Below are 20,336 nucleotides of genomic sequence, written 5' to 3' on the forward strand. Positions count from 1 at the left end.
ACTAAAAACCTACCATCCCAGGTTAAATGGAAAAACACTTAATGAGAATAAATATTTATTCACATCTCTAAATATCATCTTACTTTGGCAATATTATGGCTGTTTTACAGATAAAGGAGCCAGGCCCAAGAAAAGTATTTTTTCCAAGTATATACAGTTTTTAAATGTCAGGGGGGGGTTATGAACTTCCATCTGCCCTATTTTCATGTCCCTGGACTTCACCATTAGGGCATTCTGCTTTTCACATGGTCTAGGAAATACATACCCCAGCAAAACATAGATCTGGACCCTGCAAACCCACACAAATACACATGAAGATAGAACATTCCCTTTAATTTTATTGGTTTAAATAAAATTTTTTTCTGTAAGCATATCCCAGAGTCAAGGAAGAAGATCTAGGACATGAAGTGTGGAGCCCTAAGATGGATGAAGACAGCTCTGGAAGCCAGGTCTGCTTAAGTAGTACAGACAGGTGACCTAGATGTTGCCGGGCTGCTGGGATGCTTGGATGTTGAGTTCCTTGGCTGGTGGGTTTCTTGGCTAGGGGATGTCTCGGCTATTGATTTTCTTGCCTGATAGCTGTTCAGTCTCTTTGTGGGTTGGTCTGTTGGGGAGTAGACGTCGGGGGATGCTGCTCCTGGTCCTCATATATATAGAAAAAGTAGATAAATGATGGCCAAACCACCGAGTATGGAGAACACAGATAGCCAACCAGTTTTGCGTGAGCTTTTGTAAGCCTGTTCCCATTCGCTGTTGCGGTTAGCCAGCATGATCTGTAAGGGCGACAGCATAGTGGTCAGTTTCTGAACCAAGAAACTCTGAGCTCAGAAACCTTTGGTATAAGGGTTGAAGCGCTCCCACCATTGAAGGAAAACCACCTCTCAGGTCTCAGGACTGGAGCAGATGTAGGGGTCAGGAAGAGGATAGGATGGCCATGTCTTTATTTTACCTTTTTTCTCTCCTTGAAAGCTAGAATTCCCAAGGGAGGGCAAAGCAATATACCCAAAACGACCAAACATAGGTGGTTCGGAGCATAAAATGCCAGTTCTTCCGGCGACTGTGGTTTAGCATTTTCGGCTCGTGGTGGTGGGGGCTTAGGTTTGGGGACCATGATCTTTCCGCTCAGGTAAAGGCAGACGCTGAATTTCTTGGGAACAGACCTCGACCCACGCCAACTCCTCTTGCTTTACTGGGACTCCCAGGACCCAGACCCGTCAAAGGCTAGTTCTTCACAATGGAGAAAGCAGCGCCTCAGATCCTGATTGGCTGTCCTCATGAGGAGGCGTGGTCTCACTGGGACTCCGGAGGCCTCCGCAGGAAGCTCTACCCCTTTCAGGCATTGGCCCCGCCCACTCGGGTAGGGATTGGTTGGAAGTTTGCCTCGTGGCTCTTCCTCCCTCCTGCATCCCCTGCGTCTGCAGATGGAGCAAGTAGGCAGGACCAGGAAGGCCTCCTGAGAGCTGCGGGAGAGAGCAGAGTAAATGAGTCCAGGAAGAAACAGGAGGGAAAGTGAATGATGTCAGTAATGGATGATGAAGCATTGAATTAAAATAAAATACTTTGTACTGTTTTGTCCAAACTGACAGGAAGAAAGAACAGAGAAGATGAAAAATGAGAAGGCCTTTCTTAAGAGGACCACCTAATAAATATACATGGGATGACAGAATAGGAAATCCGCACTGTGGTAGGTAGACTTCAGAGATGGCCTCGGAATTCCCTCCCTGATATAAACATCCCCGGTGTGGGGAGTAGCACCCCTGTGGAAAGGAATGCAGGCAGCCTTTAGCTGAGGGCAGTTTCCCAGTCAGCTAGGGAACAGGTCCTCGAGTCCAACAACAGTAAGGATCTGAATTCTGCGATACCCATCTGCATTTGAAACAGAACTCTGAGCTTCATGTGAGAACCAGCCTAGCTGACACCTTAATTTTAGCCTTGTGAGGTCCTGAGCAGAGAAAAGGCCATTCAAAATTGTGAGTTAATACCTGAGTTCATGGGATGTGTATCAGTAGAAAATTAACTGCAATTTTCAAACACCACAGTAATTAATTATTCAGGTCAACCAGGGGTGGATGCTCATATAGTACCACTGGGTTTTAGCTGGTGGAGTTAGGGAGTGGAGAGTATGAGGTGCCAGTTTGCAGGGAGTTGGAAGTGGGTGGCAGGTGCCCATGGTGAAGTTCACAAATGTAGACCCCAGTATGGTTTATAAAGTGTTGTCACAGTTTGTATTTAAGCCCAGTCAAGGACCTAGAAACAGTAATAACAAGTGGCAATACACATATCCAGAAGTCAGGACATGCTTCGTGGAATGAATTGATTCAGAATATTTCAGGGGCTAAGTGCGTATTCCAGAATAAAAAATATGGGGCCTGTGGTGGGAGAGGACAGAAGTCAAGATTGAATGTGGATAGGTTTCTGGCAGTTCCCTTGGGTGGTGACAACCTTGTAATAAAAGCTTGTGTGTGGCATCTCTTGACTAGAGTCCCTTATTTGGGGTGGCTTGGGGATGGTAAATTATCTGGGCTCATGTATCACTTTTCAGGTGAATTTCATGACTGGTGTGTTCCTTGGCTGAAGGGCTGCTTTGTTTACGTAAAACAATGTGGAAATTCCATATATGTGCAGTGTCACAGCAGGCAAACTCAGGTGTAGCATTTGTCAAGAGTGACTCCTTGCTATGTCACTGCTTCTCAGTTGTCTTTCCTTAACTATTGGGAGTAGAGTTAGAAGAAATGGCTTCCTAGAGTGAATTGAAGGAATTAATTTCAGTCTTTACGAAGGTTACAGAGCCAAGATATCTTCCACCTCAAATGCTCAATTCTGGGTAGAAGTAGATACAGGGGTGGGTATGGATATGCTGGATGTCAGGAACTGAGCAGTAGAGACAGTGCCCAGTCTTCATCATAGACAAGATTATCAAGGGGAAATTATGATGGCTATAGCTACAGGAGGGATCGGATGAATACTTTCAACTCTGCATTTCTTGCTTCCTGAACTTTGGCTTCTCCTACTTTCTGTTTTACTCCCTACCCCCACCTTTTGACCTTCTTTCTCTGTGTAGTAACTTTCTTGGCTTGGACAGTTGGGTTTTGATTTCCAGAAAGTAAAGGATTTGGCCAGTGTCTTTAAGCATAAAAGAACAAGGATGCCTCCTTCTGACTGACCGTCTGTATAATTCTGACAGCATCACCAACTTTTTCATATTTGATATAGTCAAACCCTGCAAAGACAGTTTCTCATCAAACATTGAACCTGCTGGTGCCTTGACCTTGATCTTTCCACTCTCCAGAACCATGAGAAATAAATTTCTATTATTTATAAGTTACTCAGTCTCAGGTATTTTGTTATAGTAATGCTAAAGAAAAACTGGATAAACCAGCAAAACCCAAGCCAGAGAGAACTTGGTAGGGCAGAACTCCCAGGGTCTGGTGGGGGTCTAAGTGGGGGATATTAGCTTCTTAAGCTCTAGAGTCCATCTCATCCAGGTGAGGATAACAGACTGGCCTGAGATTGTTACAGGCAATTTGGGGTAAAAGCCTTCTTCCACAGCACTCCCAGAAATGATGTTAGCCTCTGAGTAAATCCAGAATTTTCCAGTTCAAACTAAAAAAGGGTTATGTTCTATGTACTGAAAAATCAAAATTTAGTAAAAGAAGAGTCTTAATAATCAAGTTCCAGAATGAGGGGGACACAGCTTTGAAAAGCACCATTTCAGCAGAAGATGCATGGGCATGTGCAATAGAGTGTTGTCAGAAAATATCAAAGGGATCCAACACAGCTGCAGCTGACCCTTCTGCTTCATCTTGATGCTGCTCTAAAGCCACAGTCAGGAGGCTTCTTGGTCCAGCTACTTTGGGACCGTCATAGTGCTCTGAGAGCGTATCCAGGTGCCTGTCAAAGTCCTCCACTCTCTGCTTGTGGGTTTTGAAAGCTCTCCTCAGGATTCTTTTTATTTGCTACTTTTCTCTTTTTTTTTTAAGGTGTTGGGGAAACTCAATATCCCATTTCTTCTTCTTTTTTTACCCACCAGGTTTGGAGTTGCTTTATTCCTTTTTTGTTTGTTTGATTTTAGTTACACATGACAGTAGGATGTATTTTGACATACTGTACATACATGGGGTGCAACCCGTTGCAATTTTGATCTCATTCTTACGGTTGAACATGATGTGGAGTTACCCTGGTCACGTATTCATGAGGAGTGTAGGAGCCTCGTATCTGATTCATTCTGCTGACTTCCTATTCCCACCCCTTTCCTTGTTCCCTTTGTCTAATCCAGTGAACTGCTCTTCTCCCCCTCCCTCCCTTGTTATGGGTCAGCATCCACATATCAGGGAGAACCTCCTGCTTCCCTCCTGCCTAGGGTCGGCCAACCCAGGCAGTGCTGCGTCTTGTCCTTGTTTTGTTGGTTCCCATTGCTTTCGGGAGTTTCATCTTTTCTTTGTCCTTTTCTCCCTTCTGCTTGGTCATGGCAAGCTCTGAGACACCTTTCAGCTTCAGCTTCCAGGGTCCCTCATGGACATGTTCACAGGCCTCCATGGTGCCCTCCTTCAGTTAGGTGGGTGGTGGGCCCTTCCCTTCCTTCCTGAGGATTTTTGCTGGGCATGTAACTTTAGATTGGCAGTTAATTTGATTTTTTTTCCAGACATTGAATATAATCATTTTGCCCTCTTTTGAGCTTCATTTTGTTGCTGTTTAGAAGTCAGCCATCAGTCGACTTGTCACTCTATTGAAGGGGCTTCTTTTAAATATTTCTCTCTCTCTCTTTTTGTTTGTTTTTAGAAATTTCCTGTGTATTTATTGGCAGTGCCAAAGATCAAACCTGGGCCTTGCACAGGTGGGCCAGCCTTCTACCCCTGAGCTACATACGGCCTCTAAAATATATTTAGAGTAAATTGTATGGATCCTATTTGAGCTTCACTGGGCTTCTTAAATTAGTTCATGGATTAATCTCAGTCATCTGTTCTGGAAAATTCTTTGGCACTATTTTTCCAAATGCTTCCTCTACACCATTCTTTTCTCTTTTGTTTGGAGTCTAGTCACACATGTGACAGAACTTCTTCTGTATTCCTTTTTCACACTTCTATTCTGAAGTCTGTTTTATTTTTTCTGATCCATCTTTCATTTACTATTTCTCTTTATCTCTAATTTCCTATTAATCCCATCTATTAGATTCTTATTATCATTTACTGGATTTCTCAATTCTAGAATTTGTTTGGTTTCCTTTCAGCTGTTCTCATGCCTAATATCTAAGTTTACAATGACACCAGGAATGATAGAATTAGAATATCTTCTAATTATTTATTTTATCCAAATTTATTCCAGCAGTCTCAGAATAACAATACCAAAGCTACATTGGTCTTGTCACCACGTAATTTCAGGAAATTACGTTTCCTGAAAACTTTAAAGATTTTTCTTGCTGTTCCTTTTCCTTTTACAACTTATCTATTAGGGGGATGTATGGTTAAATTATAGTGTTTAATGTCTCTTGAAATAATCCTTTTCTGTCTGGTTATGCTAACAATAGATACCCAGTTAGGACCACTTATTTATTTTCAGTTTTAGGAATTCCCTTTTAATTTCCAGCTTAAAAAATAACTACTAAAATACTTAAATGGTTCCAAAGTAAAATCAACAGAAATTGAAGATACATTGTAGCTCTGGGTTTTCGTTTTCCTACTATATTCCCACATTTTGGAGAAGTCTCCTTTTATTTTTGTTAACGATCTCATCTTCATCTGTTCTAAAATCCTGGAGCGCTGGCAAATCACCAGGCATTGGAAAAACACAACACAGTAGTTCAAACCTTTCTTTCTCTTCTGGATGCAGTGCTTAGTCTGGGAACTCTGCCAGAACTAGGACAATGTTTTCTCCCTGAAAACAAGTTATCATCTTCAAAGCACTAGAAAGTCAGAAGCAATATGAACATATTTCAACAAAAATGTTCATTTTTTGAATTGTTAAATTTGGTTCTTACAAATGTTAAAAAAGAAAAAAAAAGTTCTTGCAAACCCTTTGGAGGTCAGATTTTCTCATGCTACAAAAATTTCACATGCCTTTCAGTCAGTTGGGTGTTAATTATAGAAAAAAAACATTCAAATTCAAAGTTATTAAACATTTCAAATTCTTTTTTGGTTTTCTTTTTTTAAAATTTGTTCTAATCAATTATACATGACAGCAGAATGCTCTTTGATACATTGTACACAAATGGAGCAGATTTTTCACTTCTCTGGTTGTATACGAAGTACACTATTTGTGCAATAAATAGTACATGTACCTAGGGTAATGATGTCCATCTCATTTCACCATCTTTCCTATCCTTATCCCCCTCCCCTCCATTCCCTCCCCTTTATCCATTCCAAAGTTCCTCTAGTTATCCCCCTCCCCCATTATGGATTAGCATCCACTTATCAGAGAAAACATTCAGCCTTTGGTTTATTTGGGATTGGCTTACTTCACTTAGCATGATATCCTCCAACTTCATCCATTTACCTGCAAATACCATAATTTTATTCTCTTTTATTGCTGAGTAATATTTCATTGTGTATATATACCACAGTTTCTTTATCCATTCATCTATTGAAGGGCATCTGGGTTGGTTTCACAGTTTAGCTATTGTGAATTGTGCTTCTATAAACATTAATGTGGCTGTGTCACTGTAGTATGTTGTTTTTAAGTCCTTTGGGTATAAACTGAGGAGTGGGATAACTGGGTCAACTGGTGGTTCCATTACACATTTTCTAAGCAATCTCCATACTGCTTTCCAAATTGGTTGCACCAATTTGCATTCCCACCGGCAATCTTTGAGTGTGCCTTTTCCCCCACATCCTCACCAACACTTATTGTTGTTTGTATTCTTGATAGCTGCCATTCTGACTACAGTGAGATGAAAACTTAGAGTAGTTTTGATTTGCATTTCTCTAATTGCTAGAGATGTTGAACATTTCAAAAATTATTTCAAATTCTTTGCAGCAAAACAAAACAAACTTGTGTATAAATTGGAATGTGAGTGCATTCCATACAGTTGAAATTCTGTGAGGGTAACAGAGCTTCCCAGTTCCTGATTTGCTTTGGGTCTGTGACCCATCTTCTCTAGGGGAGGTGACTTAGTCCTTTTTTTGATGCTATAACAAAATACCTAAGGCTGGGTCTTTTATAAAGGAAAGAGTCTTATTTATCTCCAAGTTTTAGAGGTTGAAATCCAGAATGAACTTCCATTTCACTCTGGAAACTCACTACTGATGAGGGTCTCATGGCAGATGATATCATGGAGGAGATCATATGGAAAGATGGGAAGCAAGAGAAATTTTAGGGTTCAGGTCTTCTCTGTTCATTACAATTTTCTCTAACCAGGTTCCCGTGAGAACTATATTAATCCTTTCCAAAAGTGATACCCCCACTTCCTTCCTAGATTGTCTCCACACTGCCCCACTGGGAACCAAGCTTCTAGCACATAACCCCTTTGGGGACATTCTCAACATCCAAACCACAGCTTCTTTTGTCCCTTTTTCAGCTAGCCTGTTGAAAGAGGTATCTATCCCCTAAGCCCCTGGAATCTGGTGTCATCACACTGCTGTCCTGTGACTGTCCAGAACAAGGCCATGAAAGTCCTCCTAATGTCACCATGAAAAAAAATCCAATCCAACAGGCACTGCTGATCAGGCCTTCTTACTTGAAGATATTCTCTTTTGAACTCTCCAGGTGTCTTGGCCCCACTGTTGGTGACTCACTTTTTCATTGTTTTTCCACCTGAACTGCCCCCTCCCCTACTTCTATAGCATCACCCAATCTTGAGTCTACCCTGAAAGAATCAGCCGGGGTTCTGATATACTTTAAGGAAGGACACACTGAAGTCCTACCTCCTAGGAAAACAACCAGTCCCATAGGTAATGTGGATAGATAGCTCCAGGAGACCATAATGTGCCAATTAGAAGATGGCATTCGAGGAAAGGGATGGGAGCCAGTCAGAATAATCAAACTGGGAGGGCTGCTGGCACTGGAGCCAACCAGGAATCCCTGAGGGAGGAGCTTGGTAGTCAGTCCTAGGTCAGACCCACAAAAAAAGTCGGAACCTATGACTCTCCACTCTCCCTTGGTCATGCCTCAGCTCAGAGCACACCTGATGCCTACGTCATATCACAGACCTCCTGGATTAAATCCTTCAAAATGCTCCCACAAGAATCAGTCCCAAGTCTTCACTCAGGGATGTGGACCAGGCCATCTCCTCTTCCCCTCTCCTACCTCTTGTTCCTCCTTTACCACGTGCTGGCCCCATTTGCCCCTGTTCCTGTCTGTTTCAACCACACCAACCTCCATCTCATTGTAGGACCTTGGAACTTGCTCTTTCCCTGCGTAGAACCATTTCCACTAAATCTTTTCATGGTTGGATCCTTCTCAGCCTTCAGGGCTCAGCTCGGATGCCCCCTCATCCCTCCTCTCTGCCAATGTCCAGTTGTCTTCCTACATTGCTCTGTACCACATCACGTGATTTCTTTCCTTCCAGAGAACTTGATATCATCTGAAAAATTATGCCACATATTTATTCATATGGATGTTTTATTTTCTGTCTTCTCCATGAATTGTGAACTCCATAAAATCCATGACTTTGTTCTTGGTCACCTCTTGGTTCCCAGAGTGCAGCACAAAACCAGGCACAAAATAGGTGCAAAATAAGGATAAATGGGATGAATAAGTAAATTCCACTGTTGACAATTATGGAGCCCATCTGGAGGTCACATTGGGAACTAGCAGCCAGTTTCAGAGGCCCACCCAGTTTGTATTCATGAGGATAATCTTGAGTTCAATTTGAGAAAGGAAAAGCAAATATCTGAATATTTACCTCCTTTACCCCCCAAGTCAATCAGAAGGTGGGGAGAGCCCAGGAAACACCCTCTACATTCTTTGAACCAATCAGAAGCATGTACTGAAAGAAAAATTTTGGAACTCCTCCCCCATATATATGAGGAACCATTTATAATGCTGATGGGAATGCCCCATCAACAGCAGAGTGGAAAGCTGGTGGGTGGCTCAAGCCTGTAATCCCAGCAGCTCAGGAGGCTGAGAGAGGAGGATCGTGAGTTCAAAGCCAGCCTCAGCAAAGGTGAGACTCTATGCAACACAGTGAGACCCTGTCTCTAAATAAAATACAAAATAGGGCTGGGGATGTGGCTCAGTGGTCAAGTGCCCCTGAGTTCAATCCCTGGCACCTGCCCTACCTACCCCCCCTCCAAAAAAAAAAAAGTAGAGTGGACTTTAAGTAAGGCCATCCCCATTCCTCAGGGCCTCAGCTGTCCCCCTCCCCACAGGCTGCTGGAGACCTTCTCTTTGCTGGTCTGTCCACTGCCCGTCTGAAGTGTCTAACTGCAGCTCCCTGGCCTCTGTAGGCCTCTTAGCCTCAGATGTCGTCTGTGCAGCTCCCAATGGACACTCCCATAGAAGGCCTCCTGCCTCTGTCTGTCATATCCCTCCCCAGTTCTCCCTTGGGATCCCAGCTATGGCTTCTCTGACATGGTGAAGCCTTGTCCCTGCACTCACCTCCCTTTCCAAAAATGGATCCTCTACTTGTTGTCCACCCCAGGGATTCCCCTTTATCCTCTAACCCATTCCCTTTCTCCTTCTGCCTTTCCTTTCCAGGGCCCCAGCCTTCTCCCCGAGATCCCCCTTGGCCCTCCATCCATCACCCTACCAGTTTCTCAGAGGGGCACCTCCCCATTTTTTCCCCTTCCCTCCAGGGACCTCCCCAGCATCTCCCACAATTCACCATCATTTTTCTTCCTTGGAACTCCATTTTTACATCACTGTGCCCTTTGTCTCTATCTCCCAGAGGCACTTCTCCTCCCTCCTTGTTCCTCCTTTTCCCTGGGTCCTGCTCCAATCCTTATCCCTACCCTGACCTTAGGTTTCTCCCCAGGGAAGCTCCTTATGCCTTCCCTTCAGCTCAACCCCAACCAAGGACCCCTCTCTGCCCTGGCTCAACTCCTTCATCTGTATTCCTTCCTGAGGATACTCCTACTAACTTGCCTCCCCATCCTGCAGGCCTAGGATGCTGATGGAGAAAGGGATTTCAACCTGACCTTGGCCACGGGCATCGTAAGTGTCATCCTGGGATTGCTGTTTATGTTCTTCACTTTCTCTATCCATGTTACCTGGTGACACATGCCTCCACACTTCTGAAGACCCTAACAACGACCTGGCCTCCTCTCCCTCAGAGTGTTAGGGGTGGTGGGACCTCCTTGTTCCCCTAAGGCCCTTGGGACTGCAGATGATCATGCTCTGACTCTGCCCCTGAGACAGACTCCTCTCTACTGGATTTCAGAGAACAATAATCATAGAAGGAGATTTCTGCCTTCTGAGTGATCTTTTATTTTCCACGTGTGAGTTCCCCCAGGGCTCATTGATTCATTCAGTGAACATCTACGAACACCAAGACCAAGCCCAGTGGTCAGCGTGAAGCTCTTAGAGGGGCCTTGGTCCTTCCATCCTCTCTCGTTCATTCCTCTAGTCCAGTTGTTTTCAAATTTCAGTTTGTACCAGGATATGTGAAGGGCTGTGATGGATGGGCATCACCACCAGAATTTCATATTCAGTAGGTCTGGGGTAGGGTCTGGGGTAGGGCCCAAGAATTCATATCTCTAACAGATTCCTGGTCCAAAGACCATACTTAGAAAACCACTGTTGATGAGGATTCTTCCCCTGGGGATCCTAGCTCATGGCTTTCTCTATCAAGTCTGGTCATTCCTCAGTGCCTTACCAATGTCTTACCTCTGCATCTCTTCCATCCACAGATTTTTACGGATCAGAGCTGGAATGTTGTAGGTCTTAGCCATGGCTCTTTCTCACCACCAGTAGTCTCCCAGAGCCAATGCCATATGGACACAGACACACTTCCCTTCCATCTCCATAGGCCAGGAATGTTATCAGGAAGAACAAATGGGGGGCTGTGGTTGTGGCTCGGTGGCAGAGCGCTATCCTAGCATAGTGAGGCACTGGGTTTGATTCTCAGCACCACATAAAAATAAATGAATCAAACAAAGGTCCATCAACATCTTTAAAAATAATAAAAAAACAAACAAATGGGCACAGTTGGGAGATTTTCAGTATGGGCCACTTGGTTGACTATGTCTCAAATTGTGGTTGCTTCCCTCATCATCTTACGTATTTCCACCTTTTTTTTTTTTTTTGCTTGTTGATCTGACAAAACCAAGGAAACACTCTACCACAAAACTTTTTTAGCCCGGAACCACCAGCAGAGAGAATCTTCAGCCATTTAATCTAATTCTTCAAGGAGATGAACATGGACACTTTGCTCACTTGTGCTGGGTCTCCTTCAGTCCCACACAGGGGTTAATGAAAAGGAAATATTGAAATCATTCCAAATGAAAAAATCTAAGGAAGACTTGCTGGTTCGTAGGTGGTGTGTGTCTTTGTGTGCGGGGTGTGCCGGCGCAGTACCACTGCGACATCCAGCTACAACGCCTCGGTTTCTGTTCCTGTTCTCACCAACCTCCTGTATCCCACCTCGACCTTTGCCCTCGCTATTCCCCAGGCCTAGAACCCTCTCCCAGGATCTCCTGTGGGAGGGCTCCTCTTGTACTTCCAGTCTCAACTCAAATGTTCCTCTCTCTGAGGCCTTTCTTGCACATCCTACCCCACTCCCAGCCACTTGTAGTACTCTGGAGTCCTCCACAGCCCTCCTCATGTCCCTTCATTACACTTAGTTCACAATCAAATATTTTCATTTTTTTATATATATGAGTGCTTTTTCTCTTTCTTTCTGGGTTATGAATTCAGCAGAATCAAGGTCCTGTTTGCCAGACCACGTGGCCCTCCGAGTACATCCCACATCAAAAATACAATAAACTCCAAAGAAGAGAGCAATACATCTGCCCACTACACTTAGTAGTCTGGAAGCGAGACCCACACACTACATATTGAACCAATCATCTGTTTAAACTGGGGACAATGGCAACAAGAAGGGCAATTCACTGTCACCCAGTTCCCTTATTCACGGAATCAATCACTGGGGCATCAAGAAAGACGTTAGACTGGGAAATGCCCCTTCTGTACATTGAACCAATCAGAAGCCATATTTAAGCACCAGAGGCACGCCCATCACAGAGTAGCCAATCACAATGAAGTAGAGGTCAGTAGTGAGGCCACACCCTGGGACTCCACTCTCCAAGGAGCCTCCTGAACTGAGGAGCCAGGGAAGTCCTAGGGTCATTGGATAGGTTGGTGATGGGTTATCAGTGGAGCAGGAGAATTTGAGTGTGTGTCCGTCTCGGGTGGCAAAGTGCAGCAGTTAGAGGGAGGGCAGGGGGTTATGGGGTGAGGCAGGCACTGGTTAGGAGAGGCTAGAGGAAGGCTGTGGGGCTCGCAAGACTGTTTTATGGGAACTCGGAGGTGTGGTTGGCTTTGGCTTGGGACCCTGCCTTCTTGGCTTGGGACACTGTTTATTTTTAGTACCTTACTAGCCTCAGGGGCTGATTTGGCAGGTCTTCATTTCTTGGGAAACTCGGGTGACTCCTCTCCTGACTCCATTACCCCTGTCTGCAGATTCCACTCATCCAACATCTCCTCAGACCGGGTCCATGGCCACTGTAACTAGACCCGGGGACCCTGAAGCCCAGATTATCTCGAAGAAGACCAGGCAGATAGAGCCATCCCGGCCATCCCAGCCATCTGTCATGTCATCTGTGCCTCCCCCACAAAACGATTATTTGTGTCTCTCTATCATATCCTTCTTTTTCTTCATCTTGCTGGCAGTCCCAGCCCTGTTTTTCTCCATTAAGGTGGGCACTACCCAGCGCCCGTCAAATTTCTTTGTCCCCATACCGACATCCTCGTTCACCTCTTTCTTCACTCACCATGTTCCTAGGGACTTGTCCTTCCCTCTTCACCATGTGGGTGCCCTTACTGATCCCCAGGATGCTCCCAAGCTGCTCCAACTCCTTCCCAAATCCACTCTCTCCTCCTGTCCCCTTGACTAAAAACTTGTTTTCCCCACTGGGGGACTAAACCCCGCCCTTATCTCCCTCACACCACCATTCCTGATCTTGAACGTGCGCCCTATACCCAGGAATGCCATTCCCTCATCTCTTTTCCTCTTGGAAACACTCCCACCAGCTTGCCTTCACCCCTACAGACCCGGGATGCCAACCACCTTGGGAATCACAGAAAAGCAAAGAGAAATTCCAGACTGGCCTTGGGCTTCGGCATCTCAAGCATTGTGATGGGCACCACTTTGTTGATTTGCACTACTACAATTGAAGTTATGAAACGTAAAGTATGAGATCATCCTGAAAGTCTGCTTTCCATCAGTGAGGTGTAGGGACTGCTCCTCCTGGATCCTTTGACCTTGGATGCTACCTGTGCTGAAGGAAATCTGTTCAGCATTTTTAAGAGCAATAAAGTTTATGAGGAGGTTTCTGCTTTCCCACTAATTTGCTCTAGGTTTGCGCACACAAGTTCACGCAGCCCTGTAGTTCCACTTTGCCAAGAACCACAGGGTTCACCCACATATTCAATTCACACTTATTGGGTAACTGTGCCAGGCACTGTTTTAAGTCTCAGTGGTTAAGTGCTGAGTCAGACAGGTGAGGTATTTGTCTCCTTAAAACTTACATTATAGTCAGATCCATGAATAGAATTCCAATGGAATAGAATAGAAGACACTGAGCAAATCCACATAAATAGTTATCTGATACTGCCGTAGTCCAGCTGGGCTAAATAACCGAGAGGTGACAAGCAACTTGAAGGTTGAAGCGGGAACTACTTTATTGCGAGTGAACTCAGCAGGAACTGAGCGAGAACTCAAAGTAGCAGGCACCCGAGATAGCAGGAGCCGCTTTATTGTGGGACAGCAGAGGTATATATACCCAACTGATTACACACAGCTTGACTCAGTTAACATCATCTAGATACAGCAGTCGGCCAATAAGGAAACCTCACCATCTTAATGGCTCTATGGCGTTGCTTCACAAATCACTCCTCCTGGCAAGCTGCCAGGCACCATCTTGACTTGTTTTGCATCCCCAACATGATACCACACAAAGGTGCCAAAAACATACATTGGAGAAAGGATAGTCTTTTAAACAAGTGATGCTGTGAAAACTGGATATCCAAATGGAAAAGAATGAAGGTGAACCCCTACCTCTCACCCTGCACAAAAGTCAAAGTGCATTAAAGACCTAGGAAATAGAGACTCTGTAACTACTTGAAGAAAATGTAGGCCTAACATTCCATCATTCTGACACAGGACTGTCGCGACCCCCTCGCCAGCAAGGAAGACACGACACAGGATTCTTCTTTCAGTGGTTTATTCAGGCCTTAATTCTAGTCTTCTCTCAAGCACGCGCTCTCCCTGCACCCACACACACAGCCTAATAAAGCTTGCTCAAGTCCAATCCAAAGCTGCCACGCGGGGTTTTCTCATTGGGTACTGAGGGACAGCGCGCCAACTCTCCCAAATAAGGAGTTGTTTACCAAGATCCACAACGGAGACCGGCGCCATCTTCTAATGGCGGCAGCGGTCTACAAACACGGCTCACCACAGTTCCCCCTTATTTCTTAAAAAACAATGCAGGCGAAAGTAGAGGTCCTATCCCACTGTGCAAACATGGCTGCAATGTATGGCTCAGTCCCAAGGAGGCGCCTTCCCTAGATCTGACACCATATCAGCCGACGCCTTTTTTCGTGGGACGGGGCGTGGACGCCAAACCCGTATGCAATAGGACATGCTTCCCTTGAGGTCCGGAGACCGGATCACTCAAATGCAGTGCCTTGCCTCGCATCCTGCATCGTGATGATGGCGAAAAGGAAGGGGGATTTTACAAGTAGCCGGTCAGTGACTATGAGGTTGGAAGTGGCAACACCATCTCTCAGCCCCTGAGAAAACGAAGGGTCCAAAGCATAAAGTGCAGCACCAGCATGGAAGCCCGCCTGCGTGCAATGGCAACAAGGCCTGCAGAGTGCATGGGCCTTCCATAACTGGGAAGGCAGGAAGAGGAGGGCATGCCAATCCCAGTGCAATGTCAAAGATAACTTGGGGTGCAATGGCCAAAACCCAGGAAATTATTGCTTAAGTTGCGCAAGCCAAATTTGTGGAGAGATACCATTCTCTAGGGCTGCAAAAGCCTGGACGATCATAGCCTTTTCTTGGCTATGACAAGCTCTTAGGCGACAGAAAAGCCACAGACAAAGGACAACCCCAAAACAACACATCGCTCCAAAAATGCCTACTCCCACCCATTCCTTAAAGAAAGAAAAAGCAGAAGACAGCCAATTCGTAAATTGGCCCAATGTCACAGGGTCCACACGAGTGTTGTTCAACATGGCAATTTGTGTCAGTTGGGTCTGGATCAACTTCTCTGCTTCCATGGACCAGTTTCCGGCCAGGTACTGTCTGATGATTTGAGAGGTATTTCTGGAATCATTAAATCTGAGAGATGTTATACATAGATGTGCACGATGATCAACACAACCCAAATGTACTAGGTCTGACAATTCCTCAATCTGAGCTTGGAGGAGATCCACCCTTTGATTAACGGCCAAAATTCCTGATAAAATATGTTGATTGATTTTACTTTGAGACTCTAAAATGCTGGAAGTTTGTTGGATGACCTGATTAACCGTGGCCGCAGTCTGCACTTGACTAGCCATGGCCACTCCAGCAGTGACCGCTGCAGCAGCAGACACTGCAACCGCTGTCACAATAGCTGCCGTGATTCCAAAATCCCTACGGCTCCTGAGCACCTCAACAATAGGGAAGGAGTCCGGATCCACAGTAACCGGAATCGGGACGAAAGTCGGGACCTTCATAACAATTGCCGTGCTCCAGGATCCATTCCAACACTCAGACAAGACACATGTACAATTAGAACAGTCAATCATATCCGATCCTGTAGTATTGGTATCATTGATCAAAAGGAACAGAAACGGAGAATGAAGACAGACTGCTGCAGGGGGCAGTGTAGCATTGGACACCTGAGAATTGTATGAAATGTTTTTAAGCCTCCTACCATTATCAGTGTCCTGTACAGAGCCAGACACATTAAACAGCCAACTCTGGACTCCTCTCAATTGAGCCAGAGCAGAGACATCGGCTGTGGCCCCCTCTAACATAAATGCTCTCCAATCCAGATACTTTCCTGGAGAAACACAGGCGCGCACCAGGCTCGCCCAATCAGACGGAGTCATACAAAAGCGAGAAAGGCCCTCCACCTGGGTAAGTGTAAATGCAGCATCCACACCATAGGTTCGGACTGATTCAGCCAATGTCTTGACAATTTTAAAGTCAAGGGGTTCATGATATCGCCCCCGATTGGCATCTTGAAACACAGGGAATGCTAGACCCATGTCCGAATGAACCTTTCTCCAAGTTTGCGCATGAAACGTCCTATTGAGTCCTGGGTTAGGATAGGGTGGAGGATCAGGAGGAATCTCCAAAGCATCCACCCCCTCTTCCTCATATCCCACATCTGTCTTTGGGTTCTTATGTTCTGTGTAGACAGCCTTACGGGGATCACCTTGCCCTTTAGTTTCACCTTTTCCCCTTTTCTCTCTAGCTTGCCGTGATAGCAATTCCAATACTTCCTCATTGTCTGAACTACTGTCTTCCTCAAAGGCTTTCAATTCAGTCAAATCTGGATAAAGTCTAGTCTTTGGCTGGCTTGAACGTTTATCATCTCTATCACTTCCCCCACTCTTAATACTTTCAGCTCCCTCGGACCTCTCCTCATGCAATTGTTCAAGAACCTCCTGTCCTTTGGTTAGGGCACCCTGGCATCTACTGTCAGATAAATAACCTTTTACTAACTTCCATAAAGGAATCACCCCACCTTCGAGGGTCCCTTGTTCGTGTGCAAAATCTAAATCCTTACCTAGTTTTTCCCAGCTGGGGGTCGTGAGACTGCCCGAGTAAGCAAACCACAGGGCCGCTAGATCTACTTGTTTTAAGAACATCTGCAAAGTACTCTGTTTAACTTTTAAACCTTTAGATCGTAGCAGTCCATCCAGGGCCAACAGAATAGGGCTAGAAGCAGAGGCGCCCATTGCGTTAATGCAGAAAGCGAAAGCAAAGAAATAAAGCGAAAGTCCAAAAAAAAAAAAATCCCCGCTCTCTCTTTTTACAGAGGAGGGACCCGCTAATTTTCTGCGGATTCCCACTTACCTGGGAACTTACCGGTGCACCACCCTGACCGCTGAAAGTTCTGGATCCTGAGATTGAGAGGTATTCGGTCCCCATACGGGCCACCAATTGTCGCGACCCCCTCGCCAGCAAGGAAGACACGACACAGGATTCTTCTTTCAGCGGTTTATTCAGGCCTTAATTCTAGTCTTCTCTCAAGCGCGCTCTCTCCCCGCACCCACACACACAGCCTAATAAAGCTTGCTCAAGTCCAATCCAAAGCTGCCATGCGGGGTTTTCTCATTGGGTACTGAGGGACAGCGCGCCAACTCTCCCAAATAAGGAGTTGTTTACCAAGATCCACAACGGAGACCGGCGCCATCTTCTAATGGCGGCAGTGGTCTACAAACATGGCTCACCACACAGGACCCCTTAACAAAACCCCTAAATCTCAAAAAATGAAACTAAAAACAACAGGTGGGATGCCATCAAACTGAAAAGCTTCTTCACAGCCAAGGAATGAGTGTGAAGAGAAAGCCTACTGAACAGGTGAACATCTTTGCCTTCTGCTCCTGGGGCATTAACATCCAGAACATATAAAAAACTCAAAAATCTTAGCACCATAAAAGCAAATAACCCAATTCAAAAATAGGCAAAAGTACTAAACAGATACTTCTTAAAAGGAATACAATGGCCAACAGCTACATGAAAAAATGTTCAACACCTCTGGCAATTAGGGAAATGAAAATCAAAACCACATTGAGGTTTCATCTCATTCCAAACAGAATTCAGTAGATTAATGGATAAATTATTTTATAAATCAGTAGATATGCCCAATTATGTCGCTTGCTGGGAAATGGATAGAACTGGGGACTACGATGCTAAGTGAAATAAGCCAGACTCAGAAGGTCACAGGCTGAATGTTTTCTGTGATATGTGGAAGCTAGTTTAAAGTTGGGGGAGGGGAAAGAGAGAGAAAGAGAAAATAAGTGGAGGTGGGGGAGTCCATAAAAATAAAAGAAAGATCAGGGAAGTAGAAGAAGGGGGTTGAGGGGGAGGAAGGAGAGATGGGATGAGGTGAAAACAGTGGAAGGAATCTGACCTAACTTTCCGATGTACATGTTTGAATATAATACAATGAATCTCACCATTACGTATATCCACAGAACACAATTTTTTTTTTAAAAAAGTAAATAAATAGATCAGTAGAATAGAGGAAAGGGAACAGGGAGAGGGAGGGTGAGAATAAGGGTAAGTACTGGGTACTTAATTGGAGCAAATTATACTCCATGTATTTATAACTCTGTCAAAATGAATATTATGTATTATGTATAGCTATTATAAATCAATAGAAAGAAACTTATGATACAAGGGTGAAGCTTAATGGTAGAGTACTTGCCTAGCATGCATACAGTCCTGGGTTCAATCCTCAGAAATGCAAAACAAAACAAAACAAAAGCTCTCACATTATATTGAGAAGACACAGAAAAAAAGGAGTAAAATGGAAAGTCGGAAGATAGTTCTAGATCCAACACTTACAGAACTTTCTTCAGCAATAAGACTGTTGTTATTTCATCTGCTTTGTCCCACATGGTAGCTACTAGCCAAATGTGACTCTTGATGCTTGTAATGTGGCAACTGAAGAGCTTGATCTTTTATTTTATTTAATTATGATTCAATTGAATTTGCCACATGTGGTTAGTAGCTACCATACTGGGCAGCCCTGTTCTAGGTAGTGGTCAATGTCATGAAAGGAAAGAATGAACTTGGGAGAGTTGGAAGAAAGACTTAGGACCGAGTCACTGGGGACCTAATAGCTGGACTGTGACCTGAAGTGAAAAAAAAAGCAGCCATAGAAGAATCTGGGAAGAGGAGAAAAGAGGAGGGGAGTGAAACTGGGGGGTGGTGAATGGGGACTGAAATCAAATTCCATGCATGTGTGATTTTGTCAAAATGAACCCAACTACTCTGTGTAACTATAATGGTCTAATAAAAATCATCTGGGAGAAGAGAGAGTCCCAAACAGAAGAATAAGTTCAAAGAGGAACAGTGAGACTCCAAGGAAGGAATGAACCTGGGAAGAGAAAGAAAATCAGTGACAGGAGCGGAACAAAGAATATTAACAAAGAGGCAGGAGGAGAGAGATCCCCAGAGCCTTGAAGGGCAAAGTAAAAAAGTTGAATTTTGAGCATGAAGGGATATTATCTAGGGCATCAAACAGAGAAAACACAGGTTCTGATTTTTCTTGAAAAAAAAATGAATTCCATATTCTTTTTTTGGTGAGGGTTACTAGGAATTGAACCTAGTGATGCTTAACCACTGAGCCACATCCCTTGCCCTTTTTAATGTTTTATTTTGAGACAGCATCTCATTAAGTTGCTGAGGCTGGCTTTGAGCTCACAATCCTCCTGCCTTAGCCTCCAGAACTGCTGGTACTATAGGTGTGCACCACTGTGCTCAGTGAGTTCAAGGTTCAAATTAGATGTAGTCTTTTTCTAAATAGTAGCTAGGGGGAAAAGATAAACTAAGGAATTCGTGTTGTTTAAAGACAACAAAAAACTGTGGATGCAAGGAAGTCAGAAGGAGCTCAATTCTAGGGAATAAAAATCCAGGCCTAAGTGGAGAGGGGTGAGGTGTGGGCATATCTGCGGCTTCTGAGGAACAGCAGGGAGAACTGTGTGGCTGGAATGAAAGGAACCAGGGGCAGTGGGCGGGGCTGAGCTCAGGGAGGTGATGCCACAGGGCCAGCTCACTGGGGCTTTGCGTGCCAGGTGAGGACTTCACTTGTAGCTGGAGTGAGGTGCAGCTGGCTGAGCCCAGAGGGCTCTGATCTGGCTTGGGGGTTCCCAGGCTCCTTCTGACTGAGTTTGAGGTGCAGATTGTGGAGGTGGGTGGGCAGAGGGAGAGGCTGGGCCAAGGTGGGAGCAGAGAAGAAGGGAGAGAGAGAGAATTGGATTCTGGATATGACCTTAAGGTCCCAGAACAAGGAACCTGGCAATTTCCTGAGTGAGTAAAGGACTTGGCACCCAGGCCGGGGACAGTTGACTTTCCAATCTGGACAAAGGAGGGAGAAGGGAGAGGTGCAGAGGACCTGGCTGCCCCCGCAGTCAGACTGGGACCCATAGCTTTCCCCAGGGCCTGGCCTGAAGATGAGGGAGAAGCAAGGTCCCTTCCTTCCCAGTCCCTAGCTCAACCTTCCTAGGGTCTGGAG

The 20,336-nt window shown here is 45.0% G+C and overlaps 1 protein-coding gene across 1 annotated transcript; it reads right to left on the bottom strand.

The window, feature by feature from the left end:
* Positions 1–644: 644 nt before the first annotated feature.
* Positions 645–1,111, bottom strand: Pmis2 (PMIS2 transmembrane protein). The gene is made up of 2 exons (XM_046447928.1): positions 950–1,111; positions 645–818 (listed from the first exon to the last, which is right to left on the bottom strand). The coding sequence occupies exons 1-2, from the start codon at positions 1,109–1,111 to the stop codon at positions 645–647; spliced, it is 336 nt and encodes a 111-aa protein (XP_046303884.1).
* Positions 1,112–20,336: the final 19,225 nt, after the last annotated feature.

The sequence above is a fragment of the Marmota monax genome, unplaced genomic scaffold (assembly GCF_021218885.2).
Source record: "Marmota monax isolate L192 unplaced genomic scaffold, Marmota_monax_Labrador192_F-V1.1 WCK01_AAM20220418_F8-fsc00101, whole genome shotgun sequence".
Classification (NCBI taxonomy): Eukaryota; Metazoa; Chordata; class Mammalia; order Rodentia; family Sciuridae; genus Marmota; species Marmota monax.

What these genes read in the sequence shown, in the direction of transcription:
- Pmis2 (XM_046447928.1), bottom strand. Translation starts at nt 1,111, where the DNA reads ATGGTCCCCAAACCTAAGCCCCCACCACCACGAGCCGAAAATGCTAAA. An exon ending in CTTTCAAGGAGAGAAAAAAG is followed by an intron (nt 819 to 949) that starts GTAAAATAAAGA and finishes TTCTGAGCTCAG; the next exon opens with AGTTTCTTGGTTCAGAAACT.